The sequence below is a fragment of the Caretta caretta genome, chromosome 7, assembly GCF_965140235.1.
Source record: "Caretta caretta isolate rCarCar2 chromosome 7, rCarCar1.hap1, whole genome shotgun sequence".
In the NCBI taxonomy this organism is placed as follows: Eukaryota; Metazoa; Chordata; order Testudines; family Cheloniidae; genus Caretta; species Caretta caretta.
The window spans coordinates 125,226,041-125,240,819 of record NC_134212.1 but is presented as its reverse complement, the minus strand read 5'-3'; the positions used below and the strand labels follow the sequence as shown (position 1 = coordinate 125,240,819).

General features: G+C 58.9%; 1 protein-coding gene across 1 annotated transcript in view; it reads left to right on the top strand.

Moving 5' to 3' along the window:
* The first annotated feature begins 712 nt into the window (after positions 1–712).
* The window catches only part of SLIT1 (slit guidance ligand 1), a 148,068-nt gene continuing 134,001 nt past the window's right edge, over positions 713–14,779 (top strand). The window contains 1 exon segment of the mRNA XM_048857247.2: positions 713–917. Coding sequence (XP_048713204.1) covers positions 739–917 — 179 coding nt within the window. The 5' untranslated portion in view covers positions 713–738.

The following is a 14,779-nucleotide window of genomic DNA, read 5'->3' as shown; positions in this document are numbered from 1 at the left end:
CTGATCACTCTGGTTACAGTGTGTCTGGTAACACCCATTGTTTCATGCTCTCTGTGTATATAAATCTCCCCACTGTATTTTCCACTATGCTCAAATAAATCGGTTAGTCTCCAGGGTGCCACAAGTCCTCCTGTTCTTTTTGCGGGTGCAGACTAACAGGGCTGTTGCTCTGAGACCTGAACAGGGGAGTGTTATTTGCCCCTTCCCTTAACACAAGAACCAGGGCTCACCCAAGGCATTGCCAGGCCGCGGGTTCAAACCGACCCAAAGGCAGTGTTCCCCCAGGCAAGGGCCTGGCAGGCGGCTCAGGGCAGCGCTTCTGCTGTTCCCAGGCCATGACCCTCTGGCCCCCGCGCCCTGTCCCCCGCAGGGCCAGGCTCCGCCCGGGGCCATTACACGGCCCAGACCCTGGACCCCCCGTGGGGGGCGGCGGCCAACCTGCCCCCCCAGCCCCTCAGCCGCGTGCGACCCCCGCGGGCCCCGAGCCCCTCGGAGGCGCAGGGGGCAGCTCCCCGCCAAGGGCCCGCCTTTGTGTGCGGGCCGGGGCGGGGCGGGGCGGCGCGGGGCGCCCCGCGCCGGGGGCCGCTCGGCGGGGCGCGGCGAGGGGCTGGCGCGGGGGCGGAGCCGGCCGGGCCGGGGGGCGCGGAGCTCGCGCGTTCCCCGCGCCCCGCGCCCGCCGCTCAGACGCCGCTGGCTGGGGAGGGCGCTCGGCGGCGGCGGCGCGGCTCCGAGCCCGGCATGGCTCCGCAGGGCAGGTGGCGGCGAGCCGGCGGCTGGCTGCTGGCCTGGGCGGCTGTGTGCGGGGTGCGGGCCGCCGGCTGCCCCGCGCCCTGCACCTGCAGCGGGACCAGCGTGGACTGCCACGGCACCGGGCTCGGGGGCGTCCCCAGAAACATCCCGCGCAACACGGAGCGACTGTGAGTGCGGACCCCCCCCGCGCTGCTGCTTGCCCCCGGGGCAGCCCCGGTGCCCCCTCCCGCTCCCGCTCCCTGCCCCCGGTGCCCCCTCCCGCTCCCTGCCCCCGGGGCAGCCCCTGTGTCTGGGGCGCCTGCTTTTGTAGCGCCCCCCTTCCAGCCTGGCGTCACGGCCACTCACCCCCCATGGGTGGGGTGGGGTCGGGCCGGGCCGGGCCGGGCCGGGGCTGGGACCCCCCCCCATGGGTGGGGTGGGGTGGGGTCGGGCCGGGGCTGGGACCCCCCCATGGGTGGGGTCGGGCTGGGGCCGGCGGGCCGGGGAAGGCGCCCTGCAGCGGGTTTGCAGGGACCCCCGCGGGGTGAGAGTCCCGGCGCGGGGCGCACAAAAGGGGGCGGGGGGAGCCAGACCGGGATTTTTGTCCTGAAGCTCCCGAGCCAGCCTCCAATTGTCTTTGTTACGGAGCTGGGGGGGGGCGGCTGCGTCTGTGTCTCCGCGCGTGGGGCTGTGGGATGGCATCGGAGCGGGACCCCGCCGCGCACACGCGTGGATCTCCGCGCTCTCCAGCCGCGCACACAGGTGCGCCAGCCCCCGTCCCCCGGCTGTGTCATGCGGAGCCCGCCGCGGACCTCTGGCTTTCGGGGCTCCCCCGGTGTCCGTCCCACGCCATTTGCTCCACGGGGGCTGGCTGGGTAACGGGGTCCCGGGCTGCCCACAGGCCCGCGGGCTCCGAGTAAACCTCCCTCCTATTAAACCCCCACCGCCCAGCGTGGGGCGCAGTGTCCGCTCCGGGGGCGCACGGCCGAGCCAGCCCGTGCCCCTCCGCTCGCTTCGCCGGGGACCCCCAGCCCAGGGGCGGGCGGCAGCGGGCTGGAGGGGCCCCGCGTGGGACATGGGACCCCCCGGGGACAGGGCAGCCGGGCGCAGCAGCGGATGGGAACAACGAGGCAGCCCCAGGGCAGCGCCGTGCTCCGGGGGTCTCAGGGAGGGCTGAGCTGCGTCGGAGCGGGGCTGCCGGGGGCCCGGCTCAGCCCAGTTTGCAGCCCCCCAGTCTAGACGAGCCGGGGGTCTGACCGGCCTGTAACTGCAAATCCCGGGGCGAGGGCCCGGCCCCTCCCGCCTGCAGTGCGCTCCCCGCCGGGAGCATCCCCGACTGCCGGGCCGGGAGCGGAGCCGGGCTCCGCGGGGCAGGACATGGGGCTCCGGTCCGGAGGGGGGCGAGCTCCAGCGAGCCAGTGTCGCCCTTTGTCCTCGGGGAATTTCCCCGGCACCTCCGGTGGACGCCCCCCGGCGGTCCGCCCTGCCCGGGCCAGCCCCCGACCCCCCGGGGAAGCCCATGAGGGCCGCCCCCCCCTTCTCCAGCGCAGTCCTGGTTCTCCGGAGGGGTGTTCCCTGCGCGAGCACCGGCAGAGAAGGGGCAGGGCTGGATCTGCTGGGGGTTGTGAGCTGGGCTCTGCCGGCCCCTCCGTCTGCACCCCAGTCACCTGCTGTCCCTGCCCCCCCCAGCTCTGGGGTACCCCCCATCCTGACCTGCCTCCAGTGCGAATTCCGCCCCTGCAGCTCTGCTGGTCTGCTTGAGGGTCCAGCCCTGGGCCCCTGCCCAGGATCTGAACCGGGGCGGGGGCTGGAGCAGGAAGTCTCTGCTTGGCCAGTTATTACCATCCTAGACCTGGTGTGCCCCAGTGTCTGGCTGGCAGCCTGCTCAGCTGCTCCCACTTAGCCAGGTGGCCGGGCAACCCCACCGGGGACCTAAGTCTGTTCCAAGCGGAGAGGAGGCCTCATCTGCATTGAACGCACTAGGGTAAGTCCTGCCCTGGGGTGAGCCAGTGCAGCTCAGCTGAGGATGACTCCGGCAAGCCTGGCAGGGAGATTTGTAAAGTGCGTGAAACATAAGAGCAGCCAGACTGGGTCAGACCAATGGTCCATCGAGCCCTGTGTCCTGTCTTCTGACACTGGCCAATGCCAGGTGCCCCAGAGGGAATGAACGGAACAGGGAATCATCAAGGGATCCATCCCCTCTCGCCCATTCCCAGCTTCTGGCAAACAGAGGCCAGGAACACCATTGCTGCCCATCCTGGCTAATAGCCTTTGATGGACCTAACCTCCAGGAACTGATCTAGTTCTTTTTTGAACCCTGTTATAGTCTTGGCCTTCACAACATCCTCTGGCAAAGAGCTCCCTAGGCTGACTGAGAGTGCATTGGGTGAGGAAACACTTCTTTGTGTTCGTTTTAAACCTGCTGCCTAGTATTGTCACTTGGTGACCCCTAGTTTGTGTGCATCAGCTCCGGGTGCCAGGCTCCCAGGAAATGGGTGTCTTGGGGCATCTCAATGTCTCCACAGCTCCTCTGGGCTTCCCCTCTGCTCCTTGGCCACCTGCGGCTGACCCAGCAGGAAGTGATGGGAGACATGGCTGCTTTAGTTAATCTTCTCTGCATGGCACAAGGCAGACACCACCCTGGCCTGTCAGCACTCAGTCTCCATGCACAGCCAGTCCTGCTGCACCGGCATAGTCTGGGCTGGGAGGGGAGGGGGTGCATGTCTCTGGCCCCAGAATTACAGCTTTGGCATGAGATCCATATTACATGCCTAGCCTTGGGACTGTGATCCCGATACAGGGCTGGGCCATGGCGTCTTCAGGCTCTGGGAAAGAGCAGCTCTGGGACCTGGGACTCCCCCACACCTCAGAATGGAATGATAACCCTGGAACCTAATGATGGCAGTGGCATAAGTGTCATGGTTGTTAACATTTTAGCAGGAATGTCTAGCTACTCTGGGATTGTGACTCTTTCAGGTGTGCATGGCCCCTGTGAGTCTTTGCTGGGGTGTGCACTCTCCCTGTGACTCCCCACCTGTCTGGGGGCTCGCCAGCTCCCCAGATAGCTCGGGGGTGACTCTAGGGGAGACCCTTGGTTTCAGTGTGAGGAGGTGTGTGCACAGGAGGGGCTGTTGGAGCCTTTCCCAAACTCTGGTGTGGGGTGGGTGACTGTCAGTGCCAGTGAGGGGCATCACAGGGCTGGCCCTGTCACTGGGTGCAGGGCTTTGTTGCTAACGGGCTTGGATCTGCGACAGGAACAAAGGAAGGGCATGGGCTGTGTGCAGAGGAGCTTAGAGTGTGAATGGCTGCAGAGAGCTGCCCCAGCATGCCCTGGGTGTCTACAGGACCTTTTTCAAAAGGCTCCAGAGGTGATCCCAGCAATTACAGGCCAGTAAGTCTAACTTCAATGCCAGGAAAACTGGTTGAAACTATAGTAAAGAACAAAATTGTCAGACACATAGATAGATGAACATAATTTGTTGGGGACGAGTCAACATGGTTCTTGTAAAGGGAAATCATGCCTCACCAATCTACTAGAATTCTTTGAGGGGGTCGACAAGGGTGATCCAGTGGATATAGTATACTTAGATTTTCAGAAAGCCTTTGACAAGTTCCCTCAGCAAAGGCTCTTAAGCAAAGTAAGCTGTCATGGGATAAGAGGGAAGATCCTCTCATGGATCGGTAACTGATTAAAAGATTGGAAACAAAGGGTAGGGATAAATAGTCAGTTTTCAGACTGGAGAGAGGTAAATAGTGCTGGGCCCAGTCCTATTTAACATATCCATAAATGATCTGGTAAAAGGGGTAAACAGTGACGTGGCAAAATTTTCGGATGATACAAAACTACTCAAGGTAGTTAAGTCCCAGGCAGACTGCAAAGAGCTACAAAGGGATCTCACAAACCAGGGTGACTGGGCAACAAAATGACTGATGAAATTCAGTGTTGATAAATGCAAAGTGATGCACATTGGAAAACATCATCCTGACTATACATACAATATGAAGAGGTCTAAATTAGCTGTTCCCACTCAAGAGAGAGATCTTGGAGAGTCACCATGGAGAGTTCTCTGAAAACATCTGCTCAATGTGCAGTGGCCATCAAAAAAGCTAAGAGAATGACAGGTTTCAGAGTAACAGCCGTGTTAGTCTGTATTGTAAGGAGAGTGATCACTTTACATAAGCTATTACCAGCAGGAGAGTGGGGTGGGGGGAGAGAAAACCTTTTGTAGTGATAAACACCCATTTTTTCATGGTTTGTATGTATAAAAACATCTTCTGTATTTTCCACAGTATGCATCCAATGAAGTGAGCTGTAGCTCATGAAAGCTTATGCTCAAATAAATTGGTTAGTCTCTAAGGTGCCACAAGTCCTCCTTTTCTTTAAGAGAATGGTAGGAACCCGTAGGAAAGGGAGAGATAATACGACAGAAATGCCACTGTAGAAATCCAGGGCACGCCCACACTGTGAACACTGCATTCAGTTCTGGAGGCCCCATCTCAAGAAAGATATATTAGAATTAGAAAAAGTACAAAGAAGGACAACAAAAGTGATTAGGGGGATGGAACAGCTCAGGTATGAGGAGAGATTGAAAAGCCTGGGGCTTTTCAGCTTGGCAAAGAGACGACTACAGGGGATGTGATTGAGGTCAATAAAATCGTGACAGGGTGGAGACAGTGAACAAGGAAGTGTTATTACTCCTTCACATAACAAATGAACCAGGGGTTGCCCGAATGAAATCAACAGGCAGCACGTTTAAAACAAACACAAGGAAGTGCTTCACACAACACACAGTCAACCTGTGGAACTCCTTGCCAGAGGATATGGTGAAGGCCAAAAGTATAACAGGGTTCAAAAAAGAACTAGATAAGTTACTGGAGGTCTTGTCCATCAACAGCTATTAGCCAAAATGGTCAGGGATGCAACCCCATGCTCTGGGTGTTCCTAGCCTCTGTTTGCCAGAAGCTGGGAACAGGTGACAGGGGATGGATCATGTGATGATTCCCTGTTCTGTTCATTCCCTCTGGGGCACCTGGCCCCATCCCGTCAGAAGACAGGACCCTGGGCTAGCTGGGCTCAGCGTGGCCGGCCTGATGAGGCTGCCACAGTCCCATGGAGCGCTTTCTGTGAGAGACCCATGCTGGAACGGTGCCTCTCATTACCAGTCCTTCCCCAGACCAATTCATTTACTGGGATTGAGCCTAATGAGGTCAGGGGCTTGTCAGGAATGGCAGCCAGCCTCCTGCGCCTGCCCCGGTGTGAGCGCAGCCCTGTGGCCCTGCCAGCAACACCGCAGGGCGCCCCTTTAATGGGATTTTCTCGTCTCCTGCTGTAATGATCCTCAGAGCCGTGATGATTACGCCGTGCGGTGATAGGGCTGCCATGAGCTGTGGACACAGGGAAGCTCTAATGGCTGAACCGCCCTTTACTAACCCTTTGGGCGGGGGGCGCGGGGCTGGGTTTGCACAGACACTCTGGTCCGGCACAGCCCCAGGCTCGTCCCTCTGGGAGCTCGGCAGGACCCACAGCATCCATTCTCTAGCCCCCTGCCCATCCGTGCGCTCGGAGCACGGGCAGCGGGTGACGCTGACAGCCCCGAGAGGCGCGCCCACTGGCATCTCTGGGTGCGGCCGGTCTCAGTGCCTCTCCCGCTGCAGTTCCCCCCGTCTGTTCAGGGGCGTAAAACATTCTCCTACGTGGGGCTCTGACTCCTGAGCTGGAAACAGTCCCACGGTGATGTTCTTCATTCAGCCCGTGGAGTGAATCCAGCCCAGCATCCCGCCTATGACTGCAGCCAGCACCAGCCTCTGCAGAGAGCCCCTGTGGTCGGCAGCCCTAGCACTTAGGATGGACTTCGGCGTCAAGAGCTTGGACTTTCTTCACTTCTGCCCCAGAGCCTGCCACGCGCAGCGTCTCGTACTGAGCCGTTGGCATGCTTGGAGCCCTGGGCTGAGCTGGGCTGAGAGCGCTCATCTCTCGCAGGCGCCGCTTGTGGGTTTTCCCAGCCCCACGCCCTAGGCTTTGGGGCTCTCTGCAGCCGACTTCTCCCTCTGCTCTGTCACTCCTTGGCACGGCAGCTCACAAGCTGTTTGGAGCCCACTCACTGGCGACGGTAAACTCCATGGGGCAGCCTAGCCCAATGGGGCCCGATTCCTGACGAGCCTTGGGCACATGGCATTTATACCTGGGAGCTGTAGTAACAGTGGGACAGGCCTGCCCCCATTCTCTGCCCCCAGTGGGGTCCTTCTGTGAAGGGGTCTCCTGAACTCCCCCAGGAGCCGTGTGGGGAGGGGGCAGGGAGTGGGCATGCTGGGAAAATGCCAATTCTTTGCCAAAGTCCCCCACCTGGCCAGCGGCCCCCCCATCAGATGCATATGCTGTAGGGGCCCTATAAATTTTCCAGCACACGGAGCCAAGAGAAACCAGGAGCCGGCCCTGTATCGAGTCCATGGGCCACATTAATTGCTGGGCTGTGTGCATCAAAGCCCATTGGGCTCAGTGGAGCTGCGTCTGCTTTTGCCAGCTGTGAATTCGGCCCTATGCACCTGCCACCTTCCTGTAGGCTGGGGGTACCTGCCGGCACTCCAAGGGGACCCCTGTTGGCAGTTAATGTCGCAGCTGGCTGCTGTGGCTGAATCTGGAGGGGTCTGCGATGGGGCGCAGCTAGGCAGAGCCACTGGGGGCCCCAGCCCCTCTCACTGCCTGGTGCAGCTTGAGGAGAGTCCCCGGGGGTGCTCTGCTTGTCGGGTCTGGGAGTGGCGGGGGAAGTTGAGGCAGGGAGGCCCTGATGTGTGGGTCTGGGGGGGCACGCTCCCTGTCAGCACTCCACCCAGCGTGCTGCACCTTCAGACTGGGGGGCTGCTTTCATTTAGCTCCTTCTTCCCATAATCAATGGAAACTTTGGGTTTAATTAGCAGGTAATGAACTAGGCCAGATTGCTCCACCCTTGCTCAAGGCAAATAGCCCTGTATCTCCCAGGTAGCCCTTCTCACCTCTCTCCCAGGAAGGCCCTTCAGCTATTTGCTTCCCTGCCGTCATGTCATCAGCCAGTCTGCGGCCTTCTGTCCTGGCATTTCATGGCCCATTGGTCCCTTTGTTCTGTTGGGGGAGCCCTTAGCCTCCCTTGGCTCTCGGATCTAATGCCGGAGCCGCCTCTCTGGACTGACCCTCAGCTGTAGGGGAGCCACGTGGGTTTTAGCCAGTGGAGATCTGGGCCGGTGACTTGCCTTTTCCCTAGCAGAGTTGTGAATTCTGCCGATCTTCTTTTCTTGGACTCCTGCCATCTGGTCCGGATCCAGCCGGGAGAGGAGCTGCAGCTGCGGGAGGGTGGAGAGCTGAGCCTCTCGTGAAAGCTCAGTGTATTTCTAAGCCCTGTGTGCGCCTCCTGGACACTGCTGTGTAGAGATGTGTGCGCCTAAGAACGTTAAATGGGGCTCAGGGACAGGGCCGTTCGTTAAGCGGCACGGCTCTATTCGGTCTCCCTCGCCTTTGGGGGAAAGAAAGTTACTTTCCTGGGGCCTTTCTAGTGACTTTCCTGGGGCCTTTCTAGTGACTTTCCTGGGGCCTTTCCTGGGGCCTTTCTAGCGACTTTCCCAAGCGTCCCGTGGGGCAGGGGCCAGGTTTTGCTCTGTGTTTGTACAGCGTCTAGCGCAGCAGGGTCCTAGGCTCGACCCTGATACAAATCACCATAAATACTGAGCTGAGTGGGGGCTGTGGATGGTCAGCACCGCGGAGAAACAGCCCGCGTATGTCCAACAGACCCCCCTTGGCCGGGCTGTTCCATTCCCTCGGACCAGCACCTCCGGAGGGTGCGAAATCCTTCCCCTTTGCTGGTCAGTGTCACTCACCCCCTCGCGTCCGCAGCCCAGGAGCGTGTGTGGCTCTTGCAGATCGGCAGCCGTCACAGAGCAGGAAGGCCGGGCAGAAGAGGAACTTTGTCCTCGTGTTTATTTTTCCTTTGTGCAGTGTTCACAGTGGCTCAGCTGATGGCCCGGGAATCCCAGCCGTGGTTTTCTCACGCAGCCTGGCATCAGTGGGGTCATAGCTTCGCCGTGTGCAAGGTGGGTTGTCACCTGTTCACGTTGCTCTTCTTTTACTGGGGGAAAGAGAGACCTGGGTGCCCGAGGCCTGCGACGTGCAGGAGGTCAGACTCAGTGATCACAATGGTCCCTTCTGGCCGTAAAGTCTCTGAGGCTGTGAGCATCAGAGAAAGAGGAGCTAGAAAGGCCAGAATGGCGCAAGTTGGCTTTCCAGCGTCCCGTTGCTCTCTCCAAAAGCAGGGCGGCCGCAAGCCGGGTACGCTGGCAGCACTGACTGGGGCTGTGCCAGGTAGGACTCTAGGAGCTTGCCTAGACAGGATGGCAGAGTCCAGGCCGTCTCAGAGCCTCTTCCTCCTGCACCAGGACTGAAAGGTCAAGGGGCCTCTGAATCAGCCCTTTGGGGACGAATCTGAGAGGCTCACATTGCGGAGAAAAGGACGCACCGGAATCTTGCATTGAGATTTGCAAGGCTGCCTCCTGGGCTCCTGCCCACGCCTTTGGCAGCGCTGCAGGACCGGCTGCAAGACGGCTTTGCCGAAGGGCCTGGCAGGCGGCCTCAGCATGACCGTGTTAACCCGCGCTGGGAGCTCCCCGGCGCCTGGACTGCTTTAGAACATCGTGGACAGATGGGGACATTCTCCTGGCCTGTTAATTTTCGTTCTTTGAGACCTTCTGTAGAAAGCCGCCCCTCTTCTGCCCGAGTGGGGTGCTGGCCGACGGCCAGAGAAGCCGCACAGGGCTCCGATGCTGCTGTCCGAGCAGCCGTTCGCTGGGGGTTGGTGAATCGCGTCTGCGTGATTTTTGTATTTGGTTTCACTTTTGAAGTGTTTAGCTGTTGGCTCAGAGGCGGCCCAACACTTACACGGGAGGGCAGGACATAGATGGGTAGCTTTTAAGGCCAGAAGGGCCCATTGTGATAATCTAGGTCGGGGTGGGCAAACTTTTTGGCCCGAGGGCCACATCGGGATGCAAAATTGTATGGAGGGCCGGGTAGGGAAGGCTGTGCCCCCCCAAACAGCCTGGCATCCGCCCCCTCCCACTTCCTGCCCCTGACTGCCCCCCTCAGAATCCCTGACCCATCCAACCCCCCCTGCTCCTTGTCCCCTGACCACTCCCTCCTGGGACCCCCCCAACCTCCCTCCCCCGGGACCCCACCCCCTATCTAACCCCTCCCCCTGTGGCCCGCGGACCATAGTTTGCCCACCTCTGATCTAGGCTGACCCCCTGCCTAGGACAGGCCAGAGACCTGCCCCGAGTCCATTCCTGTTTCAAGTCCAGTAGCTGGGGTTGAACTAGCGCATAAATATTAACTAGCCTGGGGCCAAGAACCCTTCAGGACCCCCCTGGAACCAGTCAGGCTCGATGAGGATTCCCCGTTTAGCTGCGTTCTGAGACCGCTGAGCCAGGCAGCTATTAAGCGGTTCCGTGTGTGTGTGTGGGGGGGGTTGACTTGCTGTCGTTCCAGGTACCAAGTCAAGGCGTCTCACGGCAGCACTGCTGCCTGGGTCAGCCAGCCGTGTAACCTCAGCACAACGTGATGTCCAGGTAGTTTGACACCAGCACCAGGCTTCGCGCTCTGTCTCCACGGGCCGGTTGGGGAGAGCTGTTGTCACCAGCGTGGGGGCTGGCGCAGGAGAGCTCGGAGGAGGAAATTTCCCCTTTCTCTCTGGGACCCGGTGCAGGGCTTGCAGTATCTTATGCCGTAGCCAGCTGCTGAGGATCCTCTTGCTCTAGGCAAGTGCAGAGAGAGCTGACGCCGTCCCCGCTCGCTGGACAAAGGGCTATGCGCTGAGTGGGTGCAAGGGCTTGGCAGTGAATTGCCACTGGGAGTATTTGCTCCCCAAGAGGACGGAGATGCTCTGTGCGGTGTCTGCCAAGGGGGTCTGGAGGGAGATGCAGACATGAGTGGAGCCCTGTGGCTGTTCGTGGGAGTGCTTCTCCTCAGACGGCCTCGATGGACAGAATAGGAGACCAGCTGAGCGAGCACCCAGCATGGCTCCGCTCCTGGCCGAGCTGCCTGATGGGGTCGCGGGCTGCGATGGGCAGGGCTCTCTCTGGGCGGCAGGCTGCTGCAGTCCGGCTCGCTGGATTCCCGTGGCGTCCTCCTCAGGACTGAGCAAATTTGCAATTCTATTCCCATTTCTCCCTTCAGCTCCTTCCCAGGCAGATGCTGTCTATATGTCGCCATGGCAACGCTGTGCCTCTCTCCCCATGGAATTGCATGTTGGAAAAATATTAGTTTAAAAAACTACGTTGTGTTTGTATTGACCAGAGCTGAGGCTGGCCGTGGAGAATCTATTGTCCCCATGTCGGAAAAAGTCACTGGTAAGAGACATGAAAGCCTCTCGGATTGGCCCCGGGTGGCCACTTTTCATGCCAAGCAGTGGTGGTTTCCTGGGAAAGTCTGATCCGCCCCTGGTTTATTGCACTGTTTCAAATACGTATTTTTGTCTTAAATGTGCTGCTGCATTGTTCGCTCCGGAGTGGAGCCGCTCCGCCGCCATCGGCTCCTCTGAGCCACACAGGCCTGGGAGCGAGAGCTGTCCGCAGCTGTAATCGGTCGGCCTGTACAATCACCTCAAAACCTGGTGGTTGTTTAGGCTCTTGTCTGTCTGCTGCTTCCCCGTACCGCACACCCAGCCCTGGGCACGGCCTCACTGCAATTTTCACCAACGGCACCCGGGCCCTCTGGCTCCAAAAGCCCAGGAGCTGAGAGAGAATCCCCATTGGCAGTAGAGAGGCGGTGATGTCTGGTGGAACAGTTCAGAGTCTGTCCAGCAGGGGGTGTTATTGTTGAGTACTTGTAGGACCCCATCGGGCCGGGCGCTGGACAAACACAGAACAGAAAGCCCCTGCCCCAAAGCGCTGGCAATTTAAGTGTAAAAAGACGAGAGACAAGTGGATCAGATGGAGGAGTAGCAGGAAACAATGAGAGAGCCTCAGTCAGCGTGGGCGGGCGGGGGGCTCGGCGCGGGTGGGCGGCCGAACCGTTGCTAAGTTTTGTGCAGACATCACGGCCAAGGAGAGTTTTGAGGAGAGATTTGAAGGAGGACGGTGAGGTGGCTTTGCTGATGTTTACAGGGAGCTTCTCCCAGGTGAGAAGGGCAGCTGGGGAGGAAACACAAAAGTGCTTGTTTGAAAATGTGACAAGGGGGTTCATGCACGTATGTGGACACGCACACACACTCTCTCTCTCTCTCTCTCCAGCCAGCTCATTACAGTATTTGCGTTTACTTCTACTGTCATGCTCCCTTTCCTTCAGCGTTTCCCCCCATGCTGGGAAGCAGCGGGGGGGGGGGGGGGGAGGCAGTCTCTGCCCAGGGTGTAATGAAGTGTCACGGCTGGAGTTTCTCATGGAGCCCACGCAGGATGGAGCAGGTGAGCGCTGGGAGATGGGAAATCACAGAGCTCTGCGCAGGTTCCTGGCTGACCGAGCAGTGTACAGAGGCTGCCCCGAAGGAAGAGAAGCCCACCTTTGGGTGGGGTTTAGTCTGTACAGAGCCAGGGCTCTGTTCTGGCTCATCGCTAGGAGTGCTAAAGCGATGGGGAATGGGATGTGTGTGGATGGGGGAGAACGGCAAGATGGCAAATGCTGGAACAGAGTCTGCATCCCCTAGTAGGGCCCAATCCTGCGTGGTTCTGTGCCCTTCCGAGGGGTGCTCAGCACCCTCAGCTTAAATGGGGTCCTGCCTTTTTAACTCTCTATAAAGGAGTTTTCATAAAGCCAAGGGGCCATAGAAACATTCCCGAAGATTCAAATAACAAGGAATAAAGCCAGTTGAGTGCCAGCAAGGGGCTCTTCCCCTGCAGGGTCCCAAACCCAGATTGTTGCTAAGAAGCTGAAAGTGCAGCTGACTCTAAAGCAAAGGCAGACAGGCTCCCTGGATCTCTCTGTCCCAGCCTGGAGAGACGGTTAAGTGACTCGGAGCAGCCAGAGTGGCGCGTTGGATTTCTCCCAGCATTGACGTCGAGGGCCCATTGGTAACTCAGGCAGAGAAAGGGGTTTGTCGAGAACGTGGCTGTTAAATTCACGGTGTTGCTTTAAATTAGAAGATAAATTATGTGAGACCAAGACCCCTTGGTGGTGTGTATCAGGGTAGGATATTCTTGGACCCGCTGCCGCCAGGCTGAGTTACAGCACCGGAGGATCTGGCCTGTGGCCGGGGCCATTTCAGGCTTCCTGAGGCTTTGCTGAGACTTCTTTCCTGGCGTGAATTTTGGATGCAAACGCAGCTCCAGATAGCAGAGGCAGTGCCCTAGGGAACAGAGACTCTGCTAGGAATGGGTAGAGCAGAAAAAGAGAAATGAATTTTTCAGGCCACTGGGCTCTGAAATCGGAGGAATGCGAGCTCACCCCGCTGAGGGCAGGAGCACCAATGGATCCGAGGCTTGGCAAAGCGAGGTTGAGTCACCAGGCTGGAGACTGGAGTCGAAACGGGATCTCTTGGCTCCCTCACTGGAACAGGGGCAAAGCTGGGAGATGCAGGGATTCAGGAGAGCAAATGGATGTGGATCATTCAACATATCTGGGTGCCGAGGCTTCCCACAGGAGTCAGTCCCAGCCGCCTTTGGGGCCGCAGATCCCTACCACTCCTAAACCGGGGGTGACAGGAGTCCTGCTTTATGTCCTGTCTAAGTACTTCCATGACCCAATTCCATAGCAACTGAGCACCTCCTAATCTCCCGTGTGCTCTCTGGACGCCCCCCTGCGAGGCAGGGACCTGCCACTGCTCTCGCCTTGCTGACGGGGGCAGAAAGACTAAGCAATGTGCCCAAGGTCACACGGGCAGTCTGTGGCAGACCCCAGAACTGAAGCCAGCTCTGAGTGCCATGGTAGTGCTCTAACCACTGGGCTATCCTTCCCCTGTGTCTGAGAAACAGGAGCAGCAAAGGCAGTAACCGCAGAACTCAAATCTTTAGTGTGTCCAGCTGGACTAGTGGACAGAGCACAGGGCTGGCCATCAGGACTCAGAGACTTTAAGGTCAGACGGGACCATTATGATCGTCTAGTCTGACCTCTTGCACAACGCAGGCCACAGAATCTCACCCACCCACTCCTGTAACAAACCCCTGACCTATGTCTGAGCTATTGAAGTCCTCAGCTCGTGGTTTAAAGACTTCAAGGAACAGAGAATCCTCCAGCAAGTGACCTGTGCCCCATGCTGCAGAGGAAGGCGAAAAACCCCCAGGGCCTCTGCCAATCTGCCCTGGGGGAAAATTCCTTCCCGAGCCCAAATATGGTGATCAGCTAAACCCTGAGCATGTGGGCAAGACTCACCAGCCAGACACCCAGGGCTTCTCTGGCAACATGGGGCAGGGCTGGGTTCAGCGGCCAGTGGGTGGTTTCCAGAAGCCGACTGGGCTTGGGGAGGTTTGCAGAATGCAATGAAAGGAGCTTGTGAAGCTGCTCAGGCCCCTGGTGCTGATCGTGGCATCATCATCACTTCATATTGCGGCGGTGTCATCCAGCCTCAGGCAGGGACTAGGGCCCACGGTGCCAGGCGCTGCAGACACATCTAACGAGAGGAGCTTGCAACCGAAGTGTAAGCAGAAGGGTTCTCTAAGCAAGTGTCAGACACAGCACGTAGACAGTGGCTGGGGGTGAGGAGCACAAGGTAACAATGGAGTGGCCCGGCGGATGGGCTGTTGCAGCCCCATTCGAAGCGAGAGCCATGTGATCACGTCTGACTGGTGACGGATTAAGCACCAGATTTTTCACAACATGCCTCTGAAATGGCAGCTCCATATGCTGGTGCACACGCTCTGCCTTGGCACTCGCCGATCGCGTAGTGAGATGTCGCTCCGCTTCCCCATGCAAATGCAGGTTTTTCATTCCACCCCCGTATCTGGTGCAATTTCAGAGGCTGAATCAAGGCCGGCTGCAGGCGTGGCCCTGAGAGCCCCAACTTGATCACGCATTGCATCAAGAAAGCAAAACTAAGTGGGTCAGCATGGTAGCAAGAGCCAAGTGTGTGCCAGCCTCTGTCGTGGTGGGCACCCTCGGCATTCGTGG